The 15,050-nt window shown below is 35.1% G+C and overlaps 2 protein-coding genes across 11 annotated transcripts in view; one reads left to right on the top strand and one right to left on the bottom strand.

Annotated features, from left to right (window-relative positions):
* The window catches only part of LOC128555681 (nipped-B-like protein B), an 81,572-nt gene extending 73,838 nt beyond the window's left edge, over positions 1–7,734 (bottom strand). For all 5 annotated transcript variants that reach the window (XM_053538765.1, XM_053538768.1, XM_053538769.1 and 2 more), the window contains exons 1-2: positions 7,647–7,734; positions 7,489–7,555 (exon numbers count right to left, since the gene is read on the bottom strand). The gene's annotated coding sequence lies outside the window, so the exon portion shown is untranslated. The remainder of the gene's footprint in view (positions 1–7,488; positions 7,556–7,646) is intronic.
* A 154-nt stretch (positions 7,735–7,888) lies between these two features.
* Positions 7,889–15,050, top strand: part of LOC128555682 (sterol carrier protein 2-like) — a 31,854-nt gene continuing 24,692 nt past the window's right edge. For 3 of the 6 annotated variants that reach the window (XM_053538772.1, XM_053538770.1, XM_053538771.1), the window contains exons 1-2: positions 7,889–7,984; positions 9,915–9,972. In XM_053538772.1, the coding sequence (XP_053394747.1) occupies positions 7,919–7,984; positions 9,915–9,972 (124 nt within the window). In that variant the 5' untranslated portion in view covers positions 7,889–7,918. Of the gene's footprint in view, positions 7,985–8,316; positions 8,500–9,914; positions 9,973–15,050 lie in introns of those variants that run through there. The other 3 variants (XM_053538775.1, XM_053538773.1, XM_053538774.1) reach the window with 2 other exon arrangements.

Here is a 15,050-nt window from a genome sequence, read left to right as displayed (position 1 = left end):
ATTTTGATCTCCAATTTTCAAAAAACTAGGAGAGATATTGTCATTTTTCATTACCATAAATGATTAACTGACATAATGAAACATATTTAAACCGACTGAAGTCCACATTTCTCTTGAAAATCGGCAATGTTTTGTTTGTCACGTGTTTTCGCGACTGTAACCTTGATGCGATTTTGATCTTAAAAAAGGACGTTTTTGATGTCATTTCTGCCAATTTCATGTTAGATATCGCGGATCTCACGCCCGAATATATACTGTTACATTTTGGAAATAAAATATTATAATTTGAGGGGGGAAAACATCTCTTTTTTAGGGGAAAAATAGACGATTTTTTGGGAAAAAATGGCCTATTTTGGCGAGGGGAAAGTGCCGATATTCGGCAGTAAAAATACGCAAAAAAAATCACTGATCGCTAAAATCTAAAAGTGCCGTTACGTTCCGTAAAAGATCGAATGGTTTATTTTTTTATTAAACAAAATTAATTTAATAAATTTAAAGTATTTTGATGAAAAATATTAATAAATCACAAAAAATTATGATACTAATTAAGGATCGAGTATTATCTTTAACCGAGATAAAACTGTGAACAACATAATTGACACGAGGTGACACCTTAATTGCCGGTAATTACTGGCTATTTGATCGAGTGTATATCATAATCCCCTTGATCAAAATCCCCTTCACTGAAAAATGACTGGGTGTTACAAAATCCCCTTTGCACATTTGCAAGGGGTATCATAATCCCCTCTGTGATTAACATTATAGATATATAGATATCAGTGCTCCAATTACATTATGTTGCTAAAGGCATTGTATTTACGTGCTTTATGCAATAGACTTTTTATTTGTATATAGCTGTATTTGAACATGATGAAATAAGTAAAAATCACAGAGGGGATTATGATACCCCCTGCAAAAGTACGAAGGGGATTTTGTAACACCCTGTCATTTTTGAGTGTAGGGGATTTTGATCAAGGGGATTTTGATTGTCTCCCTATTTGATCATAACAAAAAGACTATCACACCTTTTGTAATCGGTCTGAATTGAGAAGCTCATTCCATTTTGAAAGATACCATTCCAAAATATTGAATCAACTGCTATCTAAATTAAGTTCATTCGTTTTTAGGGTAACTTTTTATAGTAATAATGTCCATTTTCAAGATAAATAACTTGTGGACCCCCAAAAATTATTAGGGACCCTTAAATTAGCAGCCATGGGAGTCCATGGACTCCCAAATAAAAAACCAGAGGGAAAACCCTGGTTATGTACAGGACACGAAATTGCGGACGGGCGAAATAAAAGAAAGGACCTTTTCTTTTGTTTGAATAGGGGGCCCTGGCCCTTCAATCTATTGTTAACGGATTGAAGCTATTGTTCTCTTTTGTTCTCTTTACCGTTTGATGGCCCTCTCTTTCTTATCAGTTGCCCGGACAGAATGACGGAAACCCGAAACTCAAGCAGCAGGGGTCTAACTTATAACGGGAAGTAATGCAAAAAGTTAACAAGCCCAAGTTTCTTGTACATTGTACTTTATCCCAATGTCTCCTCTCATTATGTGAACTATCAACTTTATGGGAAATTTTCCAAGCCAGACACCATTTTCACTAGCCAAAACTAAAACAACATAAAATATCTATTTTTTGCACCATAAAACATTTTGTTTTACTGACATCTGTCCATATTTGAAGGAATAAAAAAGGCATTTTGTTTGCCATGTTTTCAAAAATTTTATTATCGGCTGTACAGAGAAAGATATCTATCGATGGCAGACTCTCAATACTCCATATCATTATCAGAGTCCCCATCATCGGACACGTCACTCCACAAGTCTCGAGTCTTTGCTAAACGAAATCTAACCTCAAAGCGAAATTCAAGTCGCCTGATTTTTTAAGGATCCGCAATAGCTTTTTACCACTACTCGGACTGTTTGACAATTTGCAAGATGTCAAAATGAGTGTCGAATACACATACACACACATGCAGATAGCATAATCTAAGCTCTGCCTACTTCAGGTACTTGTGAGATTTTCGCGAGAAGTGTGAAAGCGAATCAAATTACCCATTACACCAGAGGTGATTGTATTCAACCAATTAGCGCCCCGGTTATGTCAACACTGCGTTTGATTGTCAACATGTGCGAGTGCTAAAAACGTTTTATAAAGATATTGTTTATAACCATGTTCTTGAACAATAAGCGTTTATTAATGGAGATCGTATGAAATCATGATGCTATACGTGTTTAATTAGCATTTTTTTGTTTTTAACCATAGAAAAAACTGGTAGCCTGGTCAGGCTTTTATCTGCGGAAAATTGGTAGCCCGGGCTGAAATTTGGTAGCCTCAGGCTGGGTGTCATGGGTGTTATTACATATAAAGTTTAATGACAATATGTGGAAGCATTCACCATTCATATACTTTTTTATAATAAAAGTCAGTTACCATGACATTTTACTTATTGACCTTGACCTCGAAATGGGTGTCACTGGTGACCTAAAAATGAACTTTGAGGTCAATAGGTGGATTCATTCACCTTTCATATGCATTTTAATAAAAGAAGTCACAGTGACCTTGACATTTGACCTTCACCTAAAATTGCCATACAAAAAAATTTCATTGCCGAGACCGCGATATTGCGAGAATGTTGCGTAAAAATTGGTATAGAAGCAACAATTGTCGCGTAACAAAAATTTTGGGGACGAATGCGTGTATGGGACGACCGGAACTAAGTATGAATCATTCATTTCTCTTCCGCACCCAAATAGAAGAGTTTCCCGCAAAAAAGTCATTTTGATCAACAACGAACAATTTTAAGCTACATTTCTGTATCTGCAGACAAGAAAAACATTCAATTTAATGATTAACTGCCTAGTTCTTCATGTGACCTCTTAAAATGCCCCTTAGACCACACAAACCGCGATGTTGTCAACCGTTCTCCACCCAGTCTCAACATGTGAAATTGAAAGTGAGTCCGTTGGCTGCTCAAAATCTGTTGACCATTTTGCACTAATTGTCTTCAAAACTGAAAATGCGTAACAAAATCAAACCACAAAGGGTGCAGAAAATTCATATTAAGATAAAAGTGACTCCAAATTCCACGAGAGTTGATTAGTGGGTGTCAATGGTTTGACTACAAAAAGACTTCAATTGTAGTAATGTTACTGATTATCGGCCTCATAATGGTGAACAATAGTGCCAAGTTATATCAAACTCCCTCCAAGCATGAAGAAGAAAAGCTCCGGACAAGGTCATTCTTGAATTTGACCTTTGACCTCTAAGTGTGACCTTGACATTAGTCCTAGGGCCTTGCTCTTACGCATGACACTGTTTCATGGTAGTGAACATTTGTGCCAAATTACATCAAAATCCCTCTATGCATGAAGAAGAAATGCTCCAGACATTCTTGAATCTGACCTTTGGCCTCAGAGTGACCTTGACCTAGGGACCTGGTTCTTGTGCAGGACAAAGTTTGTGGACGTCGCCTGCTCGCCAGCCAAGGACGTTCTTATAATATGTCCCTTTTTTAAGGTGTGTAATTCTTACAAGACGTCCAAGTGGAACCAGTACTTGAAGGCTAAGCCTTTTCTCTTCTAGGTATCATCTGAAGGACTTTTATTTTACTTACATATTTGCATTTTGGCTTGATTTGGGGTGAAAACTGAGGGTTTATCTGTATGGTAATATTTTTTTCTCGGTAGTGTCCATCTTAGCTGTAAGAGGTCCAAGGTTTGAATTCCTGTCAGGGCTGACTGGCTCTAAGAATTTGAGGACATTCTCTTAATGAAGGGTAGAATATGAGGGTGCTCCGATACTGCATTGTTATATAATCTAGCTTTTCACAGCAAAATAGTAGTGTTCTGTTTTGGAGTGAGGTAGCAGGATCGATTTCCAGATCTGGGCTGAAGTATATTCGGTATGGTACATATCTTTTGGTTTTCATAATAATTATATTTATAAATATCTCTGTATCATAAAAACCACAGCATACGTGCTTTGTTTTTTCCAGCTGTTTTGGGAATTTTGACGCATAAATGTTCCGAATTGGGAAATATTTAGTATGTCCCATAGGATATACATGTAGTAAGGATGTGCTTAAGCACTTTCTCATACACTTGTTTCACATTGTACAACATCTTTAACATACTGCTATTACAAAGTTTTCCATAATTTGGTCAATGTTTGTGCAATTCTGATGAAATTTTTTTCATAATATAGATTGGGAAGTTTTGCACTCACTCTGGGGAAAATACATAATTTTGGCATTGGGAATATAGCCGAACAACGGCTATAAAAACGACCCAAGAAAATACCTGGCTTTCATTCACATGCGACACCATACAGATTTTACTTTTAGGTTAACACTTTGATAAATCGCAGTACAACTGTCTGTAGTAAAGTAGTCCAAAATATAGGACGTTTTGGGACCGAGTGATAACTTTCAACTGTTGCTGTCCCGTCACATCCAAACTTATTCTGCATATTTCTGTTAGGAAATCCCCAATGAAATCTGTTAGGAGCGTCTTCTAGTACATGTACAATGTTTTGTCTGATAATTAATCTATGTTGACATTCAAGCATAAAATTGCCTTGCTGACATTTTTTTGAATGTGTATTTTGTGCTTTGTTTAGAACTGCAATTCAGTGTCATCAGCAGTCTGCTGTGTGTTGAAACCGGTGTCAGGGACGATTTCTCCTCGCACCTTTTTACACATATTTCCAAAGATTTAAGTCTTTTTTTTTTTTAATTGTGAGTTATATTCAACCCATTTGAAGTTTCTACATGAATATTAATGTTTAATTTATTGGAGCAAGTAACTTTGACCAGTATTTTATGTTTAAAAAAAAATAAATTTTAACGTCTTCGTTTTCCTAACAGTTAAACGAGATACGGTAAGGCTTAGAAGTTAGAGGGATGACAACTATACAATAACAGATCATAAAATTAGTCATCCCGATAAGCTGAATAAGTAAAGCTAGTATTAAAGTACATCATATATTTCATTGCACCAAATTGACAAAACAGAGAAAGACGCTAGAAGGGGACATAAATTTAGTACTATACAGGAAAAGCATTAACTGTGGCAACATAATCTATTCTCGAAATTGACATAGGATAAATCTTGTTTTCCGGTATTACCCACCAATAAACACCTGTTCCCTGTTTTATGATGAGGTGGATATCGGCCATTACGCTGCATAGTAGTAGTGTTTAATATTATCCTTTTTTCAAGGTTTAAACAAAGAATATGAATAAAAAAGTACTGCAGATTATCATAAAACATTGTTGTCATTAAGATTTAGCAAAAATATCCACAAAGTTTAATTTATTTTTGAAATTTTATCCTATTCTACATTGCCGCTTCAGTTGCTCGATACCGAAGGTGTGAAATTATTCGCATTTTCAAAGGTTAACAATTATTTTTGCAAATTTTTTTTTGCCGAGGTCATAAAATACTATTTTCATTGTGAGAAAGTAAGAACTTTCTTAAAATTTTATCTTGGCAAAAATAATCGCCAAAATTTGTACACGGTCCGTATATCGGTTAATCTTGCCAACCCCCGACCCTATTTACGGAAATACCGGAACACAGGATTTATCCTATAATGTCGATATGGTCAATGGCCATGCTGTTCAGAGAACTGTCTGATAATAGTGTAGAAGCTAGATAAATGGTAGCTCTAAGCATTCTGCCATATACAAAGTCTGGTCGCTTCAGCAGCGTATTAGAAAAAAAACTTCTTTCCTGTAGAGTTATATGTAGTACAGGGTTCATACAGACAAGGCCAAGTCAAATTCAAGGACTTTTCAAGGACTTTTCAAGCACTAGTCTTATAGTTTTCAAGGACTTATTCAACCATAATACCGTGTTACTACCTGCTGTGATTCTGCATCCCAAAACCTAATATGAAGATCCATCTGTTTTTCTTGCATCTTTTTATTTCAAGTTTCATCAATCAGAGCAACAAATGGTCCCCTGATCTTTTCAATCAGTAAGCTTTTAAAGTGGCCAAATACACAGATATAGGCAGTTTTTCTTTCACCAAGAGCAAACTTTTTCGCTATTTTACTGTCTGGAAACATGGTTTGAAATATTTTATTAATGTTTTCATTGGACTTGTTTAAGGCATGTTTCTGGTTTGCATTGTCCATATAATTTCTGCTTTAAGTACATTATTTTTTTATACTTAGTTTGAAATACTAGCACTCGATGATGCAAACAGAATGGTAACTGTTTGGTGTGGGGGTACCGTAAGACTGTCACACACTTTCCCATTACGATAAGAATTGCGATTCGTGCTCCGTGACGAATTGACGCCATTTTAGTCAGGGGAGACAACGCTAGACAGAAAGTACGAAACATTAGTACCCAAACTTTGCTTTCGTCCCGAACACATTCAACCTTTTTTTCTTACGGCGTTTTCGTAGCTCTGCCCATTGTAAGAAACTTGCCATTTTATTCTAAAAGATTTACTTTTGGTTTTTGGGGAGATTTTAATTGTCTAACATACGAGAAAATAAGAAATTCAAGTACTTTTCAAGGTCTTTGGGCAATTTTCAAGCACTTTTCAAGACAAATTGTGTTTTCAAGGACTTTTCAAGACTGCCCTTCATTTTCAAGTACTTTTCAAGCCTGTGCGAACCCTGTAGTAATATGTAAGCACTAGACAACAAGTTCAGGAGTAGCCTGGAAGTATTGATTTTCTAACCTAATATGAATGTTTTTATCATCTTTTAAACACTAACTTATAATATATACTAATATAGTAGTATTGATTTTAATATTGCACACTAATTTTGTGTATCCAATAGCAGCTCTATCAACAAAGTGTCCCCCAGACAGTCGCCTCCCAGTCATAGTCAGTTACTGACTGTTGGGAGTACCATGTAGATGTAGACAAGCTTACTGTCGCTGTGTGTCCGTTTTTAATTTCTGACATTTGCAGCCACCGCTATAGTTTGATCGTCACACTATAAAACAAACTGTATGCGTCGGATTAGGTCGACTAATGTAAGCACATGATTTTAAACTAATACGCCTTAAGTTCAGAGGATGACAGCGATAGGCTTGGTACCGAGATAAAACTAAAAGCCACACGCTAGCAAAATAGATTAACAAACTAAACTAAAAATGGAAGGGCCTCATCATAAGAATTGTCATGTTAAAAGCACAATCTAAATCATAGTATTTGTATAACTCTGCTCAAAGGTGTAGGAAAGCACTGAAATATGACTTAATCGTAAATTATGGAGTGGTTTTAGTTTTTACATTCCCCACCCACTTTTCTTCTGCAGGAACTAAAATGTTTAGTAGGTCAGCAGTATGGCATCTCATTTCACGAAAAGGCAAGTACACAACATGCATATATTGGTAAAACATCATCTTTGCGAAGCAAATTATCATATACCATTATGTGCAAACTGATATAATGCGGAATTTTTATTGATTTTGACGCGATTTTGATGGAAGAAAATTGATTTCTGAACTCACCTGTCCAATTTTCGGCAGCGATTTTCAGAGTAAAACAGACGTCAAAGTTGAATCAATATGCATCAGTCTATAAATAAAAGAATATATTTTTGAATAGCAGGGGGAATTAGGGCAATGAAACGGGCAAAAACAGAGAAATAAGGGTAAATATTACGAACCATAACAATGATCCCCGCCAAAAATACATCAGCCAAAAGATTCCTATAGTTTAAGACTACATCAAAGAAGTAATTCCAGAATTGATGAAAGAACATAAAGGGAAAGTAAAGTATCCTTATCATATTTAAGAGAATGGCAGAAAATTACTTTAGTATAAAGCAGTCTAAATTTGGGTCAATCTGGAGACGTAATTTTAACAATTATCATCGCGGAATATTACTAAGTAGCTTCGAAAATAGTTCCTAATTGGGATATTCATGACGTCACAAATATGGCAGCCCCCGGTGTAAACACAGGAATGAGGAAAGTTTATGTGGTTGGAGTCGGAATGACAAAGGTTGATTGATTCTAAGGGAGAAATATATGTATAGACTTCATGTTGCATGAAATAAACTACTTATTAAGAAAAACTGCCCGTTCAATTACAAACAATCTTGCAAAAAGCATATTTCATTAGGGCTTGTCTCAAACTTACGCATGTTCATCTGTAAACTATATTAAGCACAACAAAAATTCCATTCTTACATTAGTCAGTTTTGAATGCAGTGAAAGCTTTGGGTGAAAATAATAAAAAAAGTTAAATAATAATCTTTCTTTTTTATTTGCAAAATCTAACCTTCACACGAATTTGAGTAAAACCTGTTTTGGCAGTTAAAGTCCATTTTGAGACGTCCCCTGATAAACTCGGCACATGCTTGGACTTTGACAGGTCACAGATTAGAATGACTGTTTTTCAGACAGAAGTAGAATACATTGAAACAGTAGAAATATAGTTGTTTTATTTGTTTGATAGAACTAACTGCTGTAGTGATGAAGCGTAAAGTTTATGTTGTTGGTGTTGGAATGACAAAGGTAAACATTTGATAGTTAGAATTATATAATATTAAATTTAAAACTTATTGGTTATCTTTATTGAATTTTTGTCACAGGAGAGTTTATGGAGGGAGCCCGTAAGCTCAGTCAATAGAACACATCTCTGTGTGAGAAGGGTCTTGGGTTTGAGCCCCGGATTGATTGCACATTTTTATGTTGTAGTCATGTGTAAAAAACATTATCATGGTTTTCAACCAAAGATATTTGTTATCATGATTTTTGTGGTTGACACCTATTTCTTGACACTGTTTGGATACATTGTCAAGAGAGCTAAGGTATTTTCCTTCAGAGTTGAAAGTCCAATTAAGTGGTGGCATTTCCTGCCTGTGTTTTCGCAAGACATTTTATCACAATTGCCTTAGCTGACACAGCTGTAAATGTTACAATAAAGCAAAATTGCAGGTATAGGAAGGTTAGGTATAATTGGTTTAAACTGTCCAACTGTCCATAAAATAGGATCAGTAAAAAACATTGTTTCAAAAAGCAGTGGTAAATTAGTGATGTGCACACTGTCTGCATTCTTTTGATTTCTGTTTCTTTAATTTTACTTTTCTTTATAATTTATTTGTGTAGATTTTAAAAAGAGACTCCAGTGAAAAGCATTATACATTTTAAATTAAAAAAGTGTGTTCAAACTTTAATTTTCAAACATTTTTGGGTGTGCTTTTTTATAATGAATATTTGAAAATTTTCAGCCTCAGGTAACATAAAAATATTTGTTCCATTTTCTGTATCGCAGATGTGGTTTGAAGAATTTGAATGAAACATTTAAGGCAGAAATGTTAACTGCTGTAGGGAAAGGTAGCCAGCCTGCAAGTTTTAGTCAGGTTGCTTGAAGGGAGACGAGCTTTAATGTTAGGGGTCACTCTGCCATTTGCTACGATTTCATGAAGGTGGCTGAAACATTTTTCCTGTGGCTCTTAAAATAAGCCTATTTTCTTTAAAAAGAAATAAAATTCAAATTTGTTACTTCTTCACAGAAACTGTCTTAATGTACGTCTAAAAGTTTTGAGGCAATTTAACTAACCCATTTTATAGTCCTTTATACTGGTATATACGATATTACTTTTATTCTATTTTACATCTGTTTGATAGCTCAGGCATGGTTTTAGGGATTTCGATAAAACATAGATAAACTGACACCTACCAACATTGTTAAAGTGAAGCATTCTGACTTGTCTTAAAACATACTGATAGGGGACATTTACACATATAGCTACACTGTGTATATATAGTGGAAACTTTAAATTATAAGTACTGAGCAGAATTTTACTTTAAACTTTCTATGCAATAGACATATAACTTAAGATAACCCATTTAATCAGATAAGCAGTACAGGATCATTGCGGCCTTCTTTTTTATTTTCATAATATATTGTATTATTTAATTTTCAGTTTGAGAAGCCTGGGAGGAGGGAGAACTTTGACTATCCTGATATGGCAAAGGAAGCAGGTAATTGCCCGTAGGCTGGCTGGAATTTCTCAGGGGATGGGAATTCCCAATGGTATTTACAGGTAATTCCCATCCTCAGTGGGAAATACTCCTAAAACTACAAAAATGGGAAATACTGCATTTAAAAAAAAACATGCATTTTTATGTGACAAAAACATTAAATAACTGAGTAATAAGAATTAAATATTTAGATGAACAAATGTATAAGAATTTGAGAAACATACTGTACAGGTACACAGCCATATAATATAGTTCACTGTTGAGAACTGGACTGTCAATTTTACATAGTTCATTCCGTCACCTCAGTGATATCTGAAAACATTAAAAATTCATTTACATGTTCACTGTCTGACAAATGATGAACTGAAACTGTATATCTTAATTTCACTGCATGACCGAGTAAATATTTAAGTTATGAATTTAATGTTTTCTTGGATTGATTTCATCTTTCCATAATATGGTAAGATTTGTCCTGAATCGGCAAAACTACAACAAACAAGCAAATTCAATGAATTGGTATCCCCCGCAGAAAGGGTTTGTGGTGAGAAATGGCAAAAAAATATATCCGGCAAAAAGTTAAGGATGTTACTAAGGAGCAAATAATTTCATTAGTCAAAATCAATTTAACAGAAAAAGAATGTTTTAAGTGTACATAATAAATGTATGTTACGTTGATCCTGACTAATGAAATTATTTTGAATGGAAAATGTTTACTGTAATAAGCTTAGCTTTTAGAATTAAATGGAGTTATTTGAAATGTGAGCTTGAAGTGTAACTAGAACGAAATATTCACTGTTTTTCAATATATAGGTCCATTGCAATGACGAAAAAGATAAAAATCCATCTTTCGAATAAATCTATATAACTTTTAATTCTCGTTTCTCCAACATTTAACGAACAGAAATCTAAAATTTTGAATGCAACACTCTTACCGTTTTCAAGATACTTACTGTTGAAACACGTCGAGTAAGTGTGACAAATTAGCCATGTGAAACCTTCGTTATTCTACAGTATTCTGTTATGGTCTTATACTGCCGATCGTATAAACTCATTTTAAAAGCTTTGAGTTTAGTGTTTCAACACATCGGTCATATATTTTAAAGAAAAATACGGACCAACACATATATATAGCCGTTTGTGTCCGAAAAATTGGCTGATAACTATTAACATATTTTTATAAATTTTATAAGTTGTGTTTCAAAAATGAAGTGTTGTCTTTCAATCCGTGTTAAAAACATCTATCGAGATTAACATTTGTACCACAGGCAAAGAATGCTTCTTCGTTACTTTTATTTTAGAATAAAAATGTACATTACCAACATATTCCAACTGGAAAAATCAAATCGAGAAAGACCAAAGCCCATCAAAATGTAACGAAAGTTTATTGGATTTAAGTAACAACATTTTAATTATTTTTGTATTAAATGTCAATGTTTTTGTTATTGTCTACTTGATTTAGAAGTTCGATGAATATTTAATTGCATATCTTCCAAACATATCTGAAATAAAATGTTCATTTCATTTTATTGAGTTTGTTGTTGGTGGTGCATTGGTATTGTTACGTACGCTAAAAGTATGTTTATATTATAAACAGATCATCAATTTAGAAATAGCATGCATGATAAAACTCAATTGTTACTATGCTATTACTACAACAACATATAATTAAAAACTGGCAACTGTATTCCTCGAAAACTGTAATAAGTAACGAAAGTTTCATAGTAACGAAGGTTTAACAGAAATGATATTAGACTAAGTTATGATCAGCTAATGAAAAACTTTCCATATATGTTAACAACAAAACACTTTTGAACATCTAACGAGCACCATGTCGCTTCATAACAGTTCATTAACAGTTCAACAGGATGATTAAAGTGACAATCTTTGTGCACACAAACTAATTAACGCACAAAGTTTGAAAATAAGTCTAATATTTTGTCCTTGTCACCCTCGGTTAAGCGAAACATTCTACGCGATTTTCCAGTGGGTACTGGGACATTTATCTTGCACAATACTGCATTTTGATGTAACCATATTGAATCTCGACTCCTTGGCCATTGGAAAAATTGTTTCTTTGACTCCATAAAATCCAGCTCAACTTCATGCTCATTTTCATCAGTGTCGGTAACTTTTCCAATGTACCAACTGCCTTCATACACTGCTGCTACGTACTCTTCAACTTGAAACCTTATTTCTGAGTCTACCTTGCTATCTTCTTTGCCACCATGTTCTTCAGTTACAGATTGTTCAATGATAGGTTCAGATTCACCTGTTGTTGCGACCGGTTCAGATACTGGTATGTTCAATAATTCTTCGTTTTGTTTAAGTCCACCCACGGCCCTCTTATTTCCGACATTCACCTTGGTACTTTCCATTCTCCAAGAATCACAGGTTTGACCGGATATACATGTTTCACAATAACAACTGACATCGCGTACCTTTATCGTTGAATCGCCATTACCCACTGCTGCATGTACTTTCATTGTGCCCTTGATAGACTTCAGCGGAAGTCTTTCTTGGATTTTTTCAGTTTGTGCACAGATTTCCGTTGATACGAAACGAAACGTAACATTAGTCATACTGGACTGTATTGCCCACTCGTAAAATGCTTTGGCGTCTTGAATTATTGTTTTCCCACTACGCATTGCTTCGTCAGCTAACCGTTTGCACGTGCCCCCGAGACCGTCACATGGCCCTTTGCCGTGACCGGCTTCAAAGTAATTCCAACGTGCATTCATGCCATGTATGGCTTTGTGATTGGCGACAAAATCAAATATGCTCTTGTTCCGATATTGACTTGTAGGAGAGTCGCTCCAGTAATGAATGCATTGCAGTTCACTATCAATCTCCTTAAGCATAGGCATGATTTCATTAATAAATGTGATAACCGTTGATGATCTATGAGCCATCTCATCAGAGACTATAATGAAACTTTTATGCTGCAAAGTTCCATCATCCGGCCTGTAGTAAACAACCATTGGATGTAAGGTGACACTTGTTTGGTTAAAGTATGCACTTTGAACCTCTTCCAAGGACTTGCAACTGTAATTCTCGGCAAAGTCAAGCTGTATCAGCATTTCGTGCTCTGGTAACTTCTCCTTGATTGTCCGTATTTGCTCATATTGTATACGCACTCGGTTCACATGTGCATCAAATTCAGACATCTGGTCTTTAACATGGGAAACAAACTTATCAGCGCTCATCTGTGATTCGACAATTTTTGTCACATATTTTTTCTTACCCTTTTCTTCAACTTCTATGCGTGGCCATTGACTTAAAGCTACATATTCGCCCAATTTGCTTTTCATTATTTCAGAACTCGGAACTTGTCCCATACCCTTTTCAGGATTCATGGATATATCGAACCCTTCCCTTCTTAGTGCTTTTATGGTCAAAGAGGCATTCTGATGTTTGGTGCACAAACATGAACTTCGGCTTGAAAATGCTGCTGTTAAGATGTATTTAGGGCGAGATCTGCAAAACGAGGCGAAGGATATTTTAAGATTTGGATTTTCAGACTTGAATTTGTGATATAGATTTGTCAGATAATCGGTAAGTACATGCGTCTGGACCTTTACACCCTTTTTCAGTCTTTGTGCATCTTGTTTACCTGGCTGCGTCCTGCTGTTGTCTTCTCTTTTCATGAAGGCCTCGACTTTTCCTTGGTGAGTTTTAACTGTGCTTACTCGGGCTGATTTCTCTATTTGGTGTCTTTTACTTTGGTTCTTTGTGAGTCTGTGCCAACACAGCCCTGTTACTTTCGACAACAATGTTGAGCATTTGTATTTTTTCATACACTTGCCCGAAATAACGCAGTGAATGCCTTTCATTTTACTTCGTGATGTTTCGGACTTTGCCGACTTGATTTCACTTACTAGAACATTACCCAACAATAATGACTTTTTAATAGCATTTTTCTGAAGAACTGAGAGGTTAGCATCAGCCATCATTCTCTCTGTCTGTTTATTCGGAGTCATCTCACTTGTGCTAGGTTTTTCTTGTCTCTGTCTGTGTCTTTGAGCTGCTCTCTGAGCTGTTTTACATCGCGTTTTAAGTTCATCTCTCTCTTTCTCCAGTAATCGTATTCTTGAATTGGCTTCGGACAATTCTCTCTTCCACCTTTTGATTGCGCCTTTTCTCCTATTACTTGGAAAATTCATTCTTACAGCCAGACGACCTCTTTCTTCTAATTGACTAGCTTGTCCGCTCTCATAGCCACTACTTTCAGGATCGGTTGCTTGATTAACAGCAACCCTTTGCTGTCTTTTTCTGTTATAGAATTCCCTAAGTTTTTGTCTATTATATGCATTCCTCTTTTTTCTATCGTTTTCTGATAGCGCTGATGAATGGACATAATTTCGTCTCATACGGTCTCTTTCTTTTTGTAAATACTCATCATTGTTTTTCTCTTTTAATCTTTCACGATAAACCTTCTGTATTTCAGCTCTACTCTTCCCCATTGTGATTCTGAAATAAGGCAAACTTTCGTTACCAGCATCAAATATTCGTTACCGTGATTAGTAAAAAAATATACACTACATCAGATTGAAATTCAATCTAGTTTAGGTGTAAATACATATATTCGGCCTATATTGAATTAATTATGTTAACACATTTTGACTAATGTTCACATAAAATGATATATCATCTGGCACAACGAACAAACTCAAACACGAACCAATGTCAGCTAAATTTCATAACTTTTAAAAAGCAAAATTCATTATTTTTAAAACATTTCATACTTCATATCAGTTGGATATCAAATTGTTAGATGTTAGACAGTTAAAAATATAACAAAACGCTGACTGATCATCATTTTTATTAAGAAAAGAAATTTTAAAATCTTCGTTACCGTCTGATCACGAAGGTTTTATGCCATTCATTCATCTCTTTGTATTAAGGGGAGATTACTAGGGTTTATGGGTTTCTAGTAGACTTGTAAAGACAACATTCAGGGATTCAGAAATGTATAAAACACTATCAATTTCGATTGATTATGATAAATAGTAATGCAATTCATAAGGCTACTCACATGGCGAGTGATTCACGTCTCTAAATGCCTTCCCAAGTCTTCAAAA

The sequence above is a fragment of the Mercenaria mercenaria genome, chromosome 3 (genome assembly GCF_021730395.1).
Source record: "Mercenaria mercenaria strain notata chromosome 3, MADL_Memer_1, whole genome shotgun sequence".
In the NCBI taxonomy this organism is placed as follows: domain Eukaryota; kingdom Metazoa; phylum Mollusca; class Bivalvia; order Venerida; family Veneridae; genus Mercenaria; species Mercenaria mercenaria.
The sequence above is the reverse complement of the archived record's forward strand: the minus strand, read 5'-3'. Positions and strand labels throughout refer to the sequence as shown.